Below are 19,617 nucleotides of genomic sequence, written 5' to 3' on the forward strand. Positions count from 1 at the left end.
TCGAATAACACGCATCCAATTAATTATTATCACATTTCTGCATCTATCGCATGTGCGTATCGCGTGATTGATTCTAAAATGTAAAAATTATAGTTATGAGACTCGTAAACTGTTACATGAATCATATTCATATCTGTCTTGAAAAGTGAGAAAGCAATATTTCGCACAATGTCTGCGACGCTCGAGCTTCTCTTTAGCGAGCCTAAAGCAGGATGCAGAAAACCGTGGAAACTATGTTTAGATTGGAGAAATTTAACGCAGTCGAGGAACGTCGGTAGGGAAGATGTGTGAAAGTCTTGAATTCCTCATCATAACGGAAATGAAAGAAATTATATTAAATAAAAATAGTTCGTGACTCTAAGCATAAATCAAATAAAAGAAAAATACCTATAAGAGTCTTGGTTGTATTATATAATACATTCTTAATTACGTTCTAATTGTTTGCGAATTGCATTATTTTCTTTACATATGTATATATATATATATATATAAAATTTACGCATCAACAATCGAGGAGGTTCTTATAGGCATTTTTCTTGTATTGGAAAGGAATTATGTTGTTCGATTATAAATACTTGTTTGTTTGTCAGTTAAACAATTAATCATTAAATTTTATTGATTTTATATACAGAAAAAAAAGAATAACTTTTTTCTATTTCATTTTTCTCTTTATTTGCTCGAAATATTATATTACCGCTGCATAGTAATCCTAAAGTGCTTTAAATTTGTAATTGCTTTAATAATCATTAATTCATACTTAGAGACATAACTTAGAGCATCTCGGGACTTGATCGACTTTGCGTACTCTCAGGATGCATTTGATTTTGCTGCATCGATATTATCGACTCCACACAAAATCATCTATCGAATTAACCTGTGGAACGTGCTGACGAGAGGAGAAGGTAATTAGGCGATTAAACTGCTAATATGCACGGAAGTCGTGACTGGGTGACTGGGTGAGTAAACGCGATATCAGCCAATAAATTCCCGATGGAGTTCCGTTCGGCTTTATCGCACGCTACGATTTTAAACCACCTCTCGCGGTTATTCTTGACAAGTATGAGGTAAGAGGTATGGCGAAAGGGGTTGAAAGGAGTAGATCTCTCCTTATGCGCGGCTCGAGTTTTACGTCGGGTTTCGGCGCTCGAAAGTTTGTGCTTACAAAGGAAAGATAAAATACTTTCCGGAAGTACTGCAGCGATCGTGGTCGTGCAAATCGGTAGAGTGAAAGCATTAGTGAATGATGTTATCGGTGTATCTACACTAACTTTTTCATCAATAAAGCAATAAAATAAATGAATGAGATTAATTGAAGGAATAATAGAATACTTAAATGATATTAAGGGGATGCTGAAGTGGCCAAATTGTCCGTATTTTGCAAATCGATATAAATCTACGAATTTACTGAACGGAATAAAAAATCCTTTTACAGGATTAAAATAGACGCAAAATTTGGGAGCTGCAATAGACTTTATACTAAAATCGGGAAAAAAGTTAAAAACTTACATTTTTTTCAACTCGTGTGGAACTGTCACCTGACGTAGATGTTTCTTTAATACAAAAGTTTTATAGCTCGTATAAATCAAACGATAATGCAATACTAAGCGCATTACATGCACAAACAATACTGAGTTTATAAAACTAAGATTAAAAGCTTCAAAAGAAAGATTTATCGATCTACAAATGACGTGTATACGAACGCTGAGCGAAGACTCGGAATGGTAAATAAAGCAATAATTGTGTCTAGTAGTAAGTGTTCGATCTTCTAAGAGATGGCGTTGCAATATGTTAGATAAAGACAGATGAATGCGTTTGAGCGAGACACAACGATATATAATAAGTATAAGAAATGAATGAAAGAGATGTTACTACTACCGAATTTAGAATAGTTTTATCTGTAATACAAACGACTCCAGCATCCCCTTAATAGTACTGGTTGATAAATTATTAACTCTTGTACACATGATGATGTTCCTATCCTTTACTATACACGATGGATTGTTCACGTCTCGGATTAATTATTTTCGGATTTATTATTTTCAAAATATAAAAATTATTAAGTCATTCTTACATATACTTTAAAAAGTTCCTAAAGTTGTCTTTATTTTCGATTATTCTTCAAATAAATATTTTTCTAACTGCTTTTATATAGAAGAGAAGGTGGTATTATGGCACCCCAGTTACATTTTACACAATAACTTTAATAATCAATATTTAAATTTAAAATTTGACAATTACATTCGTTAAAATGTTATTGAATCGATTCTGGACTCAAAGTTACGAAATATTTATTACTTAGAATACTATTAATAAAAATGTGGCGACATTGCATAATGACTCGAAGAAAAAAATGAGTGGTAATGTGGTCTTTCATAAAAATAGCCTTAAAATATTAATTTTGTTTAGAAAACAGTATTTGGTTACAAAATTAACAAAAAAGTAAAACGTTTTAAAATGTATGCAAATGAATATATATACATTCACATAACTTCTGCATATAAGCTGCTCAGTACTAAAAATCTCAGTACTAAAAATAGTACACGTAATATAAACTATAAACTATAGATTAACAGTAGAGCTACAATCGATTATCAAATAGTTATTTTAATATGAAAACCTCAAAAAAAAAAAAGATTGTGAGTAATCAATACCCATAGAGAGCCACATTAGCAAAATACCATGCTATTGTTTAAATTTGCATAACTCAAAATATATACAGTCAAATAAAATGTTAAATAGTAAATAACACACTTAAAAATACATATATTCATGTGATAATACGCTCAAGTTTAAGAAATACGAGGAAGTAAGTGTAATTAAATGCTAAAATGTCCTCAGAAACGTTTCGAAATACTTGAAAGTAAAAATGCGTTACAATAAGTGCTGCCTATTGAGTATTGATAATATTAGCGTCATGGTGTAACGGCGAGCTACTGAACTAATAATTCCATAAGTAATCATTAGGATTTGCTACATAACAGCGGAGATATTAAGGGAGGCCACAATATGTACACTGGCCATAACACCTTCTCCTCTATATACCAGATTTACAAATTCTTTTTCACAGTTAAAGCATAAACGATAATATAGTCCAAACCGATCGACTTTGTGCTAAAAATAAAAAAAAGTTTAAAAACAAACTTTTTTATCGGCTTCTGTTGACTTACAACAATATTTGCTTTATAAAAAAATTTTGTGTTTTGTACATATAAAACATTTGGTTTGGTCCAGGGATTATATGAACAATATTGAATTCTTAGAATTAGATTTAGATACTTAATATAAAATATTAGTTAGTTAGAAAATTTGTACGTATGTATGCGTGCGATATTAATACAGTAGTGTGTAGTGATGTGTCAATAATGCGTAAGTCGTATGTGCATAGCTACTGAATCAATAAAATAGACGTCTTAAAGATCACCTTAATATCTTTAGAAAGTTTTTATAAATATATTTTATATAATATATTTATACTGCAAACTATGGAAACGAGACTTCCTCTATTCACGATCTCTCAACCTTCGCCTATGACGAAGAAAGATTAAAGATTTCTTTCGTTCCAGAAAATAACTACGACGAATCTTTTTAAGCAGTATTGCATCATTCACTCGTAGACATAGCAATATATTTTATAAAATTTTGTATTTAAAAAAGATAAAGATAAAGTTTTATTTAGTCAAATTTAGTCATTATTTAGTCAAATGTTCCTACTATTTCAAAGAAAAGAAATACGCAGGACATATGAATAACTCAATCCTGTGATTAAAAATCAATTTTAGTATAGGGAGAATTGCTATCTTCTAAGTACAGTTACCTTGTGGTTATTAGATCAAGTCTTATTTAATTAGTGAATTATACATCCTTAGCTCGTGAACGAGGTTGAGTCTACTTCCACGAATGCGAAGTTTCACTTGTTATTGTTATTGAAATTAATATTTAATTAACATGTTCTAGCGGTGTTCTAAAAGTTCTTTAATGTAGGGGGGGGGAACAACCTTTCACCTTTCCAACTTTCCAACTGTTACCTTTCATAGGATATGTATATAACGAAAAAGCTCTTTTTTTACTTTTTCTAATTTTAATATCAATATTGAGGCAAACATACGAACACAATACAATCTATATTCACAGACTTTGGTCGATATTGACGAGATTCTGCAACATACAAAATAGGACATATAAATATATTTAATTTCAAATTTTAATTATTAACATATTGCATAATAATTATTATTGTATATAATAAATGTATCTTGCGTCATTCATTACATCGTTTTAATTACATTATATGTTGGAATTTATTTTTTACTTTTAATCATTGGACTGCCAGTTATTTCGTAAACTTTTAACCGGATAGCAAATTAACAAAGTTTTTCTAACTAATTAAAGCTTCACATAATAGTACTGAAAACGGAACTGCCGCGGCGCATAATAAATTTCCCCATTAGATTGCGGTAATCATACAAATGGCAAGTTCTTTGTCCATATCTGCCAACGGCTGCAAACTACGGAAACGAGACTTCCTCTATTCACGAGCTCTCAACCTTCGCCTATGACGAAGAAAGATTAAAGATTTCTTTCGTTCCAGAAAATAACTACGACGAATCCTTCTGTAAGTAGTATTGCATCATTCATGCATAGAGACTTAACAAATGTAATCTAGAAGAAATCAGAAAATGCAGAAAGTTCATAGATTCACTGAGTCATAAACTGTATGTTGAAATAATGCTTTTGACATATATCGAAAATTGCTTGTCCACTTCCTTTTAAGCTCGTGCTTGTCAACTTTTAAATGATTTAAGTTATTACTTAGATAATAAAAGCATGATAAAAAAATTAATCTATGTTTATAAAATTACAAAAGACAGGTGTTAAAATAACCGAATCTTATATGCAGCTGTCATTTTGTGTACTATAGCCTTTTTTTACTGTTATTCCATTTTGCTAAATAATTACTTAAAAATTATTACACTTACAGTAGCGCTTGAAAGTAATTTGTAGGAAATATTTCAATTGACAACACTGGCAAATAATTACAATAGAAAAATGGTTATTCTTCAAATGTTTGAATTATGAAGTTTATTTTGTTGAAAAAAGATGTTAAAATATATTTTTTAACTTACTAATGAGTTTCCCTTACTTAAAAATTTTATTTAAAAAAGAATTTTATATCCTTTTATTTAATCCAGGAGTTTTGATATCCACAAAATATTTTTGAGAGAGAATGTCACTATATATTTTATATTAAAATATACAGTGACATTCTCTCTTATATTAAAATGTTAACGTAAGAATATTCTAACTTTTGCATAAAAATTTCGCGATAAATAGCTTATAAAAGCGCCCACGAGATTTGTTGCGTATTCTTCAGCGCATTTTGAAATACCGCTAAAGAAAGGGAAAGATCTGCACAAAGAAAACACAGAATTGCCGTAACCTTGGCGTGGTGTGAGAATGAATATGGCAATGCGCACGTTTACTCATGTATGCGTATTCAGCACGCGTGCAGAACACACGATTTCCCGACGTCTCGCCGCCGAGATTCGTGTAACTTTTAGTTACGCGAAACCAAAAATAGCACATACACAAGACACGTACTTCTATACACAAACAATATCAGAAACACGTATTTAAAAATCTGTAAGTCACTTAATAGAAATTAATCACGTCCGCAATTTCGAAATGATCGGGCAACTAATCAGTGGAAATTTTATTTTATAAAAAATTCAGCGGTAAAATCCAGCGCATGCAGGGTTGCTTTCCAAAATTCGATTCTATCCACCCGAATATCATTTTATCCTTGTTGTTCACCGAATATTGAACAAGGATAAAAAATATTCGGAGTTAACAGAGTCAAGTTTTGGAACGCAACTCAGTATAAACCCCTAGTAGCAAAGTATTGGTGCAATATTGGAAAAACAAATGTACAGCCAATATTAAACATTGGGTAAGAATTGCACTCCCAATATTGATCCAATATTGTAAAATAGATACCTAGTTATATTTAACCAATACTGATACAACAATATTGGCTCAATATTGGTTCAATATTGTGCCAAAATTGGGGATTCATTTTTATCCAATATTGGCGAAATATTGGGAAAACAATGTATAGCCAATATTGGGCAAAAATTAGCTATACATTGTTTTTCTAATATTTCGCCAATATTGGATAAAAATTGAATCTTCAATATTGGCGAAATATTGGAAAAACGAAGTATAGCTAATATTGGAAAAATAATGTATAGCTAATATTACACATAACTGAGTGAAAATTTACTTACCTATGTAGGATTTGAAACTGGGACTTCTGGACTATGAGTCTTCGTTATGTGCTACACCATTTCTTCGATTGATAAATGTGTTAGATACTTAATTGTACATTTATGTTATAAATATTGGTCAATCTATCCCAATCTATGCCCAATATAAAGCTAATATTGGGTAACGATTGACATGCAATATTGGTATTACATTGGGAAATATTGGCCAATGTAATGGGTAATGATTGACATGCAATATTGGCTATACATTGGGATTTATTATATAATTAATATTTGCATTACATTGGGAAATATTGGCCAATGTACCCCCCCAATATAACCAGCATTTAGTAAATCTTAGCCAATGTATAATCAATGTACTGTAATACTAGAGAACGTTTCTCTCAGCGAGCAGCAAATATTTTAGCTTTTCGAAAGCGTGAAAACCTAGAGAAAGACCTACCAACTAGTTCGTATTTTGTGCCGGTATCGTTGCCGGATTCATGGATTAGTGTCATCAATTAACTCGCCCACTTTCATTCGACGCAGCCATGCGAAGCGTGAATGTACATTTGCTGCTCTTTCTTTTACTATCAAAGTATTTTTTTAAAGCTTATTAACACGTATACTTACTTTCTACGATTTTCTGGTTGTGCACAAGGAAATGTTTACTGAAAGAAAGAAAGAGTGATAGCCAACTTGGTCACATTTACCGACATGGTGAAATTCTTACAAGGAAACCTCAAGGAACATCAGACGCTAATTTTTCACATTTTTTACAGTTGTTTTTATGTCCAAATATGAAGAAATCAATTAATAGATTTCTTCATACTTGGACATAAAGACAACTGTAAAAAATGTGAGACAAATTAGCGTCTGATGTTCCCTGAAGTTTACTTGTCGAGATTTCAATTACAAAACTTTTTATTATTTTATACAAATATCCTTCCAATTACAAAATTTTTTATTATTTTATACAAATATCTGATTATTTGGGTATTTGTATAAAATAATAAAAAATTTTATAATTAAAAGGTTTTATTTAAATTAATAACAAAGCTAAAATTAATAACAGATTTTTTCATACTTTGAAAGAATAAGAAATAATTGTAAAAAAAATTGAGAAAAATTGACATTCCCTGAGGTTTACTTGTTAGTAGAATTCGAAGCTAGCTGCGATATATACATGGGACTCTTTGTTGTATATGATATCATTATTGCCCGTATTACCGCGAAGATAGAAATGCAGAGACGAATACATAGAGGATCTCTTGTTTCCGCTTGCGAATCCCGATGTAGATTCAGTAGATCATAAATCTCCCGTTAACTGCGATTTATGTAACGAGGCTACGATGAATAATTTGATTAATGGATCTTTAACACTTTATCAAATATTGTTATGTGAGAAAAATATTGCTTTTATTTTGACAAAACAATGGCGAAAGAATTAACAGAAATTTATATCGATTAGTCGATACAATATATATGTAGCTATTGTTATATATGTATATTCTATTTATTTATAATTAAAAATCTATTCTTTATAATTCTCTCTCTCATGGAAAAGCACACTGAGAGAAAAATAGTTGCAATTACCATAATTCAACTAAAATTCATATAGTTATTTTTTGGGATTATATGTTTATATGTTTATAATGTTGTTTTAACCATGCAAACAGTCTATTGTGTTAATAATAATAGTTACATACACTGCTCAAAAATCTTTAATTTATTCTTAACTTATTTTTTAGTTATTATTACCACGTAAATAATAAGAAAATAATTATATTTACTATAATTACGATTGCATTTACTGAATAAAAATGTTTCATTTATTTATCGTTTATATTTGGATATTTTACTATATTAATATTTGAGATTATGTCATAATTTATAGTATAATTTTTTCTGTATTTGAGAAAACTACATATATGGTTAGTATTACTGACATTATAGCAGTAATAACCATAAACATGGATCTTCTAACTATAATTATTGTATATAGTTATAGTCACATACCAAATATTTTTCTCTCAGTAAAATGTTATATGGCACATAATTAAATCTCGTTTTTTTTTTTACAAAGATATCTTACCCATGCACACAATAGTGATGTCCAGAACAAATGCTTATAAATTGAACTTGTTACGAGTCGATAAATCGAAATAAAATTTTTTTGAGGTAAAACACTCGGAAAAAAAATTCACAAACCGTAACGTTAACCCGGGAGGCAATATCGACAATACGTAACCAGACAATTACCGGAGGCACGCATCGAGCGATGATTTGTATTCCGCGATGCGAATAACAGTGCAACCGCACGTACTCGCGTGAATGAACCACGCCGTAATTAAAATCGCAAATCTATGCACCATTTAAATAGCGCCGCAGGTGTGAGTCTTTATATTTTCTGTAGAACACGCGAATTTAGCTGTATATTTTATTTACATATTATCCCTCAGGCAAAGCTAAAATATGTTCGATTCGTAAAGAATCATCTCTCTCGATGGCATGCAAACAATAATCGGTATATTAAAATTTCTCTTTTATGCGACTCTCTTTTTGTGTTTACGCGAATGACAATCGGCATATTAAATTTCTCTTTTGTATGACCCTCCTTTTGTGTTTATGGACGTTGAATTTTAACTTGTTTTTATTAAAATACTTTCTCGTTGGTCGCACGCGAACATAGACAGATAATCATCAGTTGTGTATAAGCAATTTTAAATCAGGTTCAAGAATAAATCAAGTATGTAATATATAGTGAGCCAATTGCACATATTTAATTACTTCAATTTTTTAATGAATTTTTTGCATCTGAGATATTGCGGAATTAACAGAAAGCGTATGTTAACGTTTTTAATGTTATTATGCATATAATGTTATTTATTCCTAAAGTTTGAAGCCAAATTTTAATTTAGTGAAAATTAAATGTCATAAACACAATCTATGTAAATATATTTATTATAATTCAAAATATGTCACACTTGTACCATGTGCTAGAAAGCATCGTGTTAATTATATTTTAATGATTTCTCTTAATTAATTTAAATCTTTTTATGGTCAAACACAGTGACATTATTTATTAAATAATTATACGAGTTTTTGTCAAGTGATTATACAGGAATGAAGATTAAATATTTAATGAAAATTGAGTAATTGTTATCACGGTAATCCATGCGAACTCCATGTTTAATCAAAATGCCCTAGATGCATTTCTATTTCTATGAACGCTCTTCGCAATTCGTCTTTCTTGATGGCAGGCCTTGTCGCGCGAAATTTTTCTAAAAAAGATCAGTGTCGTCGCCAAGCTTTTCTTTTCTTCGAGCTTCCGAAGGGCAGCGATGTAGAAACCACGGAGCCGGAAACTCCGTTGAGCGAGGGTGGTTTACGGGGACACACAATGGATAGGACGTAAGGACTACGTCGGCCGAGTTTTACAGTAACTGAAAACTTTTCTCTTTCTCTCTCACTCTCTTTCTTTCTTTCTTTCTCATTTTAACAAGCGCCCCGTTTTCCCTTCCGACGTGACACTCTTTTTCTTCTCTTGGATTAACTCGGTTCTGGTTACCGGATTAAAAGGACAGCCCCGCGCGGCGAATTTTTTCCGTCGACGAACGATGGCACCCGGAATTTCATCCAACTGGCAGAAAAGTTGGAACGTTCGCCGGCTGCTTAATCCGTTACTCGGCAACCGGTTAATGCAGTTAGTTCACTCGGTAAATTGTTTGGGATGCGCTAACAGAACGGAAAACAAAAAGTATTCGCGAACTTTTGAGAGCTTTCGCGTTTATCTTAGCAACTCTTAGGTTTTCCTTAATCACCTTCGATTCAACAGCATTACATTGTATAGTAAGTGACTCTGATTGTCGAGTTTTCTATTTATTTCAACGTGTTGCAGACAGTATGTGTTACATAGAATGTTCTGAATTCAGCAAACCATATTTCATCTGTGAATTCCCTGTTCTACTTGTTGATTTTTCGAATCTAAAGTGAAAGAATCAACATCGATTCGTGAATGTCAAGATAGGAAGAATTAATAGTTATTTAAATAAATAACAATAAATTAAGGACTCAAGAAATTTAAAAAATTCAACGAAAATTAGGCAAATGAGAATACAGCGCAGTGCGCAAACAATTAGAAAGTTCAGTTTATAAACAAGTTATATTTGACTTGCTATTACGATTTTCACATTTCGGCCGCATTTTGAGTATTATCAGCGAATGACCTATTTATAAATTGAACTTTTTAGTTGTTTGCGCACTAAATATCGCGCCATATTCTCATTTGCCTAATTTTCGTTGCATTTTTTAATAGCTGTTCGTTGTGGATAAATTTAAATTAATTAAATAAGGTTTAAATTTCGCACAGTAGATTTGCAGAGATACTTTGTACAGAGATACACCCAATAGCCTTAATCCAGCGGTATATTTGTTTCTCGATATCGACGGAAGATGAATGCGGGTCATGCCACTATGCGGAAACCAGCAGGGGTATGATATCAAAAACGGTTTCTCTGTGGTGGCCGCGGGCCAAGTATAGATTGCTAACTGTCGCTGGACAATGATATACACCATGCTGAAAGGATTTCAAAGGAGTGCACTGTCGACTGTGTATCGTGCACAGTGTTACACTGTCGTATCGTTGGACTCGGCTTCCTGAAGAAATATCGTCACTGCGCCATTTGTCTCCCAAGAGTAAGCCGCCTCACGGATATTGCATCGGAGATATTTCTCAATTTGGTTAATGTATTTCTGAAAATTACCGGCTACACATTTCAACGTAAAATTTCAATGTTGTGGAAGCTGCGGGAATTAAAATTCATACTTTATTATACGAAATCTGATCTCACGCTCATTTACACTTTGAAATAATAACAGTTGAGTTCAATGAGAGCTCAACGTCATTTATAACTTATTTTTGACAGGCACGCTTTTAAATTAACTTATTTTATATATCTGTTACTTTCTGTTACACTTTCCATGAGTATTTTTATGTTTTTTTTTTAAATTTTCTGTTACGAGATAAAACTTATATTTAAATTTAATGTGAAATTGTATTTAATTTAGAATTAACTATACTTGCAATGTGAGAACCGTGGAAAACTCCCACTTCATTTTTCGCAGTAATCTGTTACAATATTAAATTATTTAAAGAGAATGTCGCGTTTCGCACATTTCCGTAATTGCGAGTGTGGATTACTTTTTTGTACTCAAATGGCTAGCTAGGTGGAACTGCGTTATGTTCAGAGCGTCGCGTTTGTTGTCGAAGCGCGCAAGGAGGCTAATCAATAATTCATGATGGCATAGGGCACCTTCGGTCCATCCACCCGAGCGTTGAAACGCGTCTCTTCAATTCTGCGTTACGTTACTCGAGTAATTACTGTCACAATTTCAGTCCAACGCGGCACTTAGACTAATTAAGAGTCAAGTTTTCATCATGTTGCTTTGCTGTCTTTACACGCGACGGAGAACGGTTAGTTAAAAGCTTCTTTTATATTCTTCTTGGCGTAGATCGTAGAACGTAAAACCGACGTAAAATGTAGCCCAGGGGATATTGCACGTATCTTGCTTACGCGTACGCGGATCCCGAGACGGATCCTATATAAACTTCTAAAAGTTGCTTGTAGCAGACTATCTTGATTAACTAAGTCTTGGCTGATTTTCCCATCTTTCTTTCAATCATTTAGCCGTAATAAATAACGAAATAAGAAATTGATTACTGAAAATTGTTCTTTTTTTAAGAAAAAATATATCTTATTTAAGAAAATTGTGTATCTTATTTTACAAAATTATGTATTTTTTTTAGTGATGTATTTTTTCAAAATTATGATAGATTCAAGGTAAAAAGGCGCACAAATTCATAATATTTAGAAGTTAGTTGTTTTTTTTCAATCTTTGGATTGAAAATCAATTACAAATTGATAAAGTCATCATATTATTCAGAGATTGCTTCCTTACTCTAAAAGTGAGATATAAGTAAAAAAAAATGATTTTCGAGTTAATGAGTTAAAATTACCGCGTAAATGAGTTAAATAAATATTACTATCAGTCATAAAAAATGAATTAACTTATTTTCATTTAAAAAATCATCAAAACCGTCACTTTCCAAAAAGGTTTTTTAAAGATTGTGTAACGAAAATGACAGAAATAACGTTTAATTATATTAAGAATATATTCTTTTGATCAATGTTATTTAATTAATCAATAATTTTCTATTAAATTAAAAAATAGTTTTTCCACTTTTCTGGGAAACTTAATTTTTTCAGTTGTATAACTTTTAATGTAAAGAAATAATATATATGGTGTAATAACGTTGAATATAAAGGAAATTAAAATTTAATTTCATAACTGCTTGAAAACTAGAAATTCCGCATTCTCTAACCTCAAGGTTTAACAGGCCGACCTCGAGCCGACTGTTGGTTCTAATATTATTTTTGGTGCAGCGTCTACAGGTAACACAGCATCCATTCTCTTCAACATTCTCTAAATCTGAATCAGTGGATAATCACTAATTATCCAGTGGCATACTTGACACTGTATAATCAGTGAAGTTCAACTAATAAAGGAAGAATGTTTGAGTATTATATAATTAAAATACTACTATTTGCACGTTAATTTCAATCTTCCAATACCATATTTATTGAATTTATGCACTAAAACAAAGTTAGTTAAATTACATAATAAAGATTAGGGATCTCACATTTCACATTCACTGATTATTAGTGACATATTTGACACTGATATCAGCGATTATCCACTGATTCCGATTTAGAGAGCACGAAATGCTCGCAGGAAAAGTATTCCGGCTGAGACGGCCCCCATGAATTAAACATTGCGCACGCCGTTGGGCTCCGGCACAAACGAGATTCGCAAATTCATTTCTGTTCACTCGGCACGCGTATACAGCCACATTCGAAAGACAGGAGAATATGCCGTAATTTCGAGAGTTTATGAATTTCAGAACGAAGCTTTTCAGCTTCGAAATCACAAACGCTAACTATTTTACGCGCGTTCAATGATATGACAGTCGGCAAATCGGATTATTCGTACTAAAAACGATAATCACGACGCGTAATCGGCTATTTCACTGATAATTGACGTCGCTTTCGTAATACGGATTTGAATTTACACAGCTTGTTGCGATTAACATGCATAGAAAGCATAATGGTAAAGAATTTACCATTATGCTTTCTATGCATGTTAATTTAGCATGAAAATTGTATTTCTGCGTTAATCTATTGTTTTCCAAGGAGACTATTGTTGTCTACGTTAAATGAAGCTATTGTTATATAAGCTACATATTATCTCGTATTTACAATTAAATGTAAGGCGTACGAGGTTACTGATTACTAAGATTACTATTCGTAACTGATTCATGATTCAAGAATTTATTTTGTTATTGCCAAAATTCTATTATATATAAATAGAAATTAAACAGACCTTACTTAAATGTTATTTTGAGAAAACGCTGTTTTTTTATATATACTTTTTACTATAGCTAACTTTACTAGAGCTCTAACAATTACCTACATTTGAATATAATTATTTCTTACTATTTATTAGCTAATCATTTACTATTCGTCCGGCGATAAATACGGGTTGTTTAAAATTTCCATCGGCATTTGGTCTTTCGGAGTTTATCACTTAAACAATATTCCTAGATCCAGCCATTCAATTTCACGGTCGAAGAAAGCGGGCATTCGAGTATAAAATTAATTGTAGCTCGATGCAACGATCTCAGGACCTCAATTTTCGCGGAAGAAATTTTCTTTTCTCAAGTCTAAGCACAGTTTTACCACTATTAATGCAACAGGTGCGCGATCGGGCTTTTCGGTCTGCTCGATAAGAAAGAATCGGCCATGTTACTCGAGCATTGAATTATAATGATACGGTAAATCGTTTCTTTAGACAAGAAAAACTCTTAAATTATAATAGGGAGTAGTCTGATAGAGAATATATTTAATTGTGAATTTAAAATAGATTTAGTTACGAATAAATAGGTTGTTAATTGCAAATTGCAATTGAAGTGAGATAAATGCATTTGAATACATTGCAAATGTATATCTAGGACTGATTGATACGAAATATAAATTTAAAATAAAATAAAAATTTAAAAAATAAAATAATTTTAAATAAAAACAATTTTATGTGTATGTGAAAAATTGCAAAAAAGAGAATTTTGTTTATTTTCTCTGTTCTCCAATAAAAAACGATATATGATAGTGTTTTTTAAAGTTCCTTGTTTCAGTCCTTATTTTAGTATTGATAATAAAAAAAAATTTTATAATCGCGGCTGGAAATTCACGATCGATATTTTCCTTCTTTTTCAGCATCACGATCATGCGGACGTGTTGACGGTGGGTTTCAATGTGGACGGTGTCGAACGTGTTCTCGACCTTCGACTGAACACCGATTTAATTCCAGTTGGCTATCAGCAACTCCACCAGCATCGCGGCACGTACAAAGTGCACACCCCGTCGAAAGTTGTAAGTACCGCTTGGGCATCCAGTATTCACATCCGTAGCGTGCTAACCGCTTTTCCACAAACAACGTTTGCGCTAATCGATATCGAACGCAAACGTAATTCTATCGGATACCAGTACCGATCTAGGAAAGCATCGGGCTTCATTCAACTTAACCCCGTGCTCGGCCATTCATTCGCGACTCGTTACATATCGAATGGCACACAAAGAGCGGCATTATCGATGTTTAACGGCATAATATGCGACGTAAAATTTACGATAGTACTTACAGCTGTTCGCTCCTTGCAAAGAAAGAAATAATTGTCGAGAATTCTTTATTACATAATATTTTATTGAATAATGAAATAATAAAGGCATATGAGAGTAAAATAAAATTGGGTGTGTATTCAATATTGTATATTATTCCTTACTAACGAATATAAATTTCGAATGTTTCGACTCTTTTTTTAGTCTTCATCAGCGAGATGCGTTCAACATAATTGATGAGTTAAAATCACTTTATCCTAACTGGAAATCATTTCTGTATTGATAGATCCAAAGTGAACGAATCCAACGTTAATGTTAAAATTTTGTAAAATGTCGTGTGATAGTTCACGATTAAAAGAATCAGAACGAAAACCAATCCTCAATCTTAGAATAAAATAGGAGATGGTTTACCATAATAGGAGGAAGTGCCCTTGAACAAAGAAAAATGTAGATTATATTCACAAGATTTTAATCGATTAATATGACAGACATTTTTGTTAATAAAGCGTAGTCAAACGCATCTCGTTGATGAAGACTCAAAAAAGAATCGAAATGTTTGAAATTTATATTCGTTATAGTAAGGAACAATACCTATACAATATTGAATACGCACCAATTACCGCGTTTTAATCTCATATGACTTTATTATTTCATTGTTTAATTTTGAGAGTCACAGAGATACAATTTATTATTTTATTACTTTATATATTTTTTTTAATGATTTACTTTGTGATGAAAATGCTAAACTGAAAAATCGGTTATTTAACCTTTGAATGCTGATATCGATATGTAAATTTTACACACAAAAAAATAAATTATTTAATTACTTATTTCCTTGTATGTATTAACTTATTCTTAATGTAATGCTAAATTTTCATGTATTTTACACTAGATATTAATGACAAATATTTATAATCTAAACTTTTATAAACACAAATAACTTAATTATTAACTTAAAACGAACAAAGGAGAATTTAAACACATCAAAATCAATCTTCATTTCATATTTTATAGTCCTCAACTCCAAAATTCCTCATAACTTACTGATAAAATATCTACGTAATAACACACAAAACTGCTTAAAAATTGATGATTAATCTCATTTATAATACTGACTACCAGAGAATTTAAACTGATGTATAACGGACTGAATTTTTAAAAACTTGTCTTCGCTTGTCCTAACTTTTAGCAGGACAGATTAGATTTCCTGATAATCACTAAAGACACAGTGTAGTGCAAAGACCTCACTCACTTGTACGTAAAATTTGTATATTGATAACGTTCTAGAAATGAAAGTTGAAAATAATCTCGCTATCACTCAAAGACATAGAACATAAACCGTGCCATACGTAGTATATAAAATTAGTTGACAAAAATGAGAGACACAGAACAGGCGGCATCTCTATCTCTTTTTGTTCAACTAATCACTTATATCTTAGAAATAGAGGAAGATTAAGTGTCTTTTCTCTCATTTTTGTCAATCACATTTGGTATACTATTTAGATATGGATGGCGTAGTCCATGCTCTACAGTCTATAGTATATCTTTGATATCGCTGAAAAGAGAGATGGTCAAAGTTTATTCATTTATTATTATGTCTTTCTCATTTGTTTTTTGTGTTTGCTCTTTGTCTTTGCTAGTTTTCAATTCTCTCGCAAATTGATGTCATAACGATTTTACAAACCATAACGATTCGATTTGTCTATAGAACCATAGATTTTACGATACGTCCATGTAAAGAAGGTCGTCACTCACAATTTAATTTTAATTCAACTTTAAATAATCACATTGTATTAATATCTACTTCTTGCTACTACCACATTCCATGTTACTACTAACAACGTTCGCAACAGAATTGACCAATATTAAAGAAAAAAAACTCTGGAAATGATGTTTTATTCAATCAGGTCAACAAAGAAATGCCAGGCAAAGAAAAAATAGCGTATTGTGATAAAAAAAGATAATCTTCGTTTTGAATGAAGAATCCATTTCTTTTTTTAGACAGCTCGAGAAAGAGACAATTTATTTGTGAGAAAATTTATTTAATTCCACGCTCGACTCGTCCTTCCGGTCCCACGAATTAAAAATCTCCGCGGGTGTCGGTGCCCTCTCGTCATATCTATCTGCCGTCATCGCGCAGACGGAAAAGGTATAGGTAGGCCTCGTACAGGTATAATACACGACTCGGCCGAAATCGATCGAGGTGACTCACTCTGTCTGCCGTCTGCATGTTTAATAGAACGTTTCGCTATAAACACACGCAAATGTGTAGCGGCGTGTTGGTCTCGAGCGTAATGGTGGGCGTACGACCCCACGTTAAAAACAAAACGTGCATGAGCGGTGGTCGCGGCATTTCCGCTTTATAATTCAAATGCCGTGGCGGAAGAGAAAGGCAGGAAGGACGAAAAGAAAAAAAAAAGAGAAGAAAGCTGATGGAACACCCAGAATACGTTAAATTGCAACGGTCGCACGACGTGTCTGCAGAGTGTATCGTGCAAAACGCGAGGATTGCCTTGGAAATTGCTTCTGCTAAACGTCTAATTCCGCTATCATAATGTTTCTGTAGATAATCGAGTTTACTTGGTTGTTTATAAAATAGTAAAATGGTAAATATGACAGTAAATAAGATATACGAAAGAGGAAAAATAAAAAGTGCATTAAATAGTGCATTAAATACTTTGGTATTACGTTACTCGACATATATCGATGAAGAAAAATTGATTATATTTATAAATTTCTCCGCAGTTTATGGAAATTGCGAAAGTATTTCTGAAATATTTCTCTAACTATGAAATTTGTCCAAAATCAGGCGATTACGATCTTAGTGAAAACAATGAGTTTTATGCAAACGCAGTAACAATAATTAATATACTTTACAAAACGAAGTTGGAAGCGTTTATCTGGACTAGATTATTGATATAATTATTATACCTTTTCATTTTAATTAGGGCAGAATCGGCATTGAGTTTATTAAAGCGTCTTTGAACATATTTGAATTCATAAATTTAAATTATTATATATCAAAAAATAAATTATTTATCTTAAGATAGAAATCTCTATATTTTGAACAGAATGAAATAGACAGATAAAAAAAATATGTAAAATAAAGAACACAATTAAAAAAATAAAATAAAAGAAGTAAATTAAAAAAATTAATTAAAAAAAAGTAAATTTTAAAAATAAAATAAAAAATTTGATAAAAAAATAATATACTTATTAAAATTTTAAATTTAATATATTTTTATATGATATAAAAATTTTATTAAATTAAAAATAATAATAAACATATATAAAATAACCGAAAAATAACATAGAAAATGAATCATAGTATTATAATTATAAATAACAAAGATTAACTGCTGTTTCTCGATTGTAATATTCTGCTCGGTTACATATTATGGGATGATGATGAGCATAAAAAAGTCATCCAGAATGTGGAATGAAAGTCAAGCGGAAAATGTAAAACTCGCCAGCCAACTGGCGGAGTTTGTTGTGCTAGCCGCAGCACCGCACTTTACTGTTTTGCACAATTGTATTTAATTAATTGGCGGCTCCGGTTAACGGCTTTGCCTCTATTGCTCCACCCTCCGTTCTTCGCGATATAAATACGGTTTATCCGCGCGGATGAACCAATTTTGAGCTCGTTAAAGGAAAAAATATACATGTTATATAAAGTAAAAATTTGAGATACCAGTGTAATTTTAACTCTTCGAAACGTTGTGAAAATTTTTTCTAATATATAAAATGTATATATCAAAATATATAAAAAATTACACAATAATACATATCTAGAATTTATATTTTTATCATGGATAGTGCATATCAAAATTTAAACCATAAACGTATATAATAAATATTGTGCATCAAATTTTGTCGAGATAATAGGTGTCTCATACTTTTATTTTTGACAAAACCTGATATAAAAATTATTTTTCGGATAGAAAAACGATTAGAGAGAGAGAGAACGTATATGTGTTCCCTTTGTTACAATACACTCAAAAAAATAATCTTGCAGTTATAGCAAAAATTATCTATAGATACGAAAAATTATCTAAAATGCACTGAAAAAAAATTAAAAATTTATTTGTGAGAAATATATTCATTTCTTAAATAGATCTTTATTTAAATACAGCAAAATAAAATTTTATTTCTAACAAATAAGCCATCAATTTTATTTTTTTACCATTAAGAGATATATTTTACATAAATGTATATTGTATATTATACATCTATGTAAATGTATATAAACGTATCATAATCAAATTTTTTCATAACTAAATAACTAATAAATATCAAAAAAAACGTCGTAAGTATAAATATCATTTTGTTTCGCGATACTTCGACATTTTTTCTCACTGTGGATAGATGACCGTAGCACTACGATATCACATTTTGCATCTAATTAAAATAGATGACAGAGACAGAATTTATATCTGAACCACTTGTCAAATTTATTAAGAAAGTCTCTCTATGAAGTCCAATCAGATAATAAAATGTAAAAGCGACTGTAATTTATATTTAGTAGTGATTCATATTTGATTATGAGACTTTCATTTTCTTGCATATATTGTTAGAATATTGCTGCTATTAATTCTACGTATGACAGACAATTTTCTATCAGA

General features: G+C 31.3%; 1 protein-coding gene across 1 annotated transcript in view; it reads left to right on the forward strand.

Moving 5' to 3' along the window:
• Positions 1 to 19,617, forward strand: part of Meltrin (disintegrin and metalloproteinase domain-containing protein meltrin) — a 105,629-nt gene that overhangs the window by 69,130 nt on the left and 16,882 nt on the right. The window contains exon 3 of the mRNA XM_018455483.1: positions 14,597 to 14,752. Coding sequence (XP_018310985.1) covers positions 14,597 to 14,752 — 156 coding nt within the window. The remainder of the gene's footprint in view (positions 1 to 14,596; positions 14,753 to 19,617) is intronic.

This window comes from Mycetomoellerius zeteki, unplaced genomic scaffold (assembly GCF_001594055.1).
Source record: "Mycetomoellerius zeteki isolate Tzet28-1 unplaced genomic scaffold, Tzet1.0 scaffold481, whole genome shotgun sequence".
NCBI classification, from domain to species: domain Eukaryota; kingdom Metazoa; phylum Arthropoda; class Insecta; order Hymenoptera; family Formicidae; genus Mycetomoellerius; species Mycetomoellerius zeteki.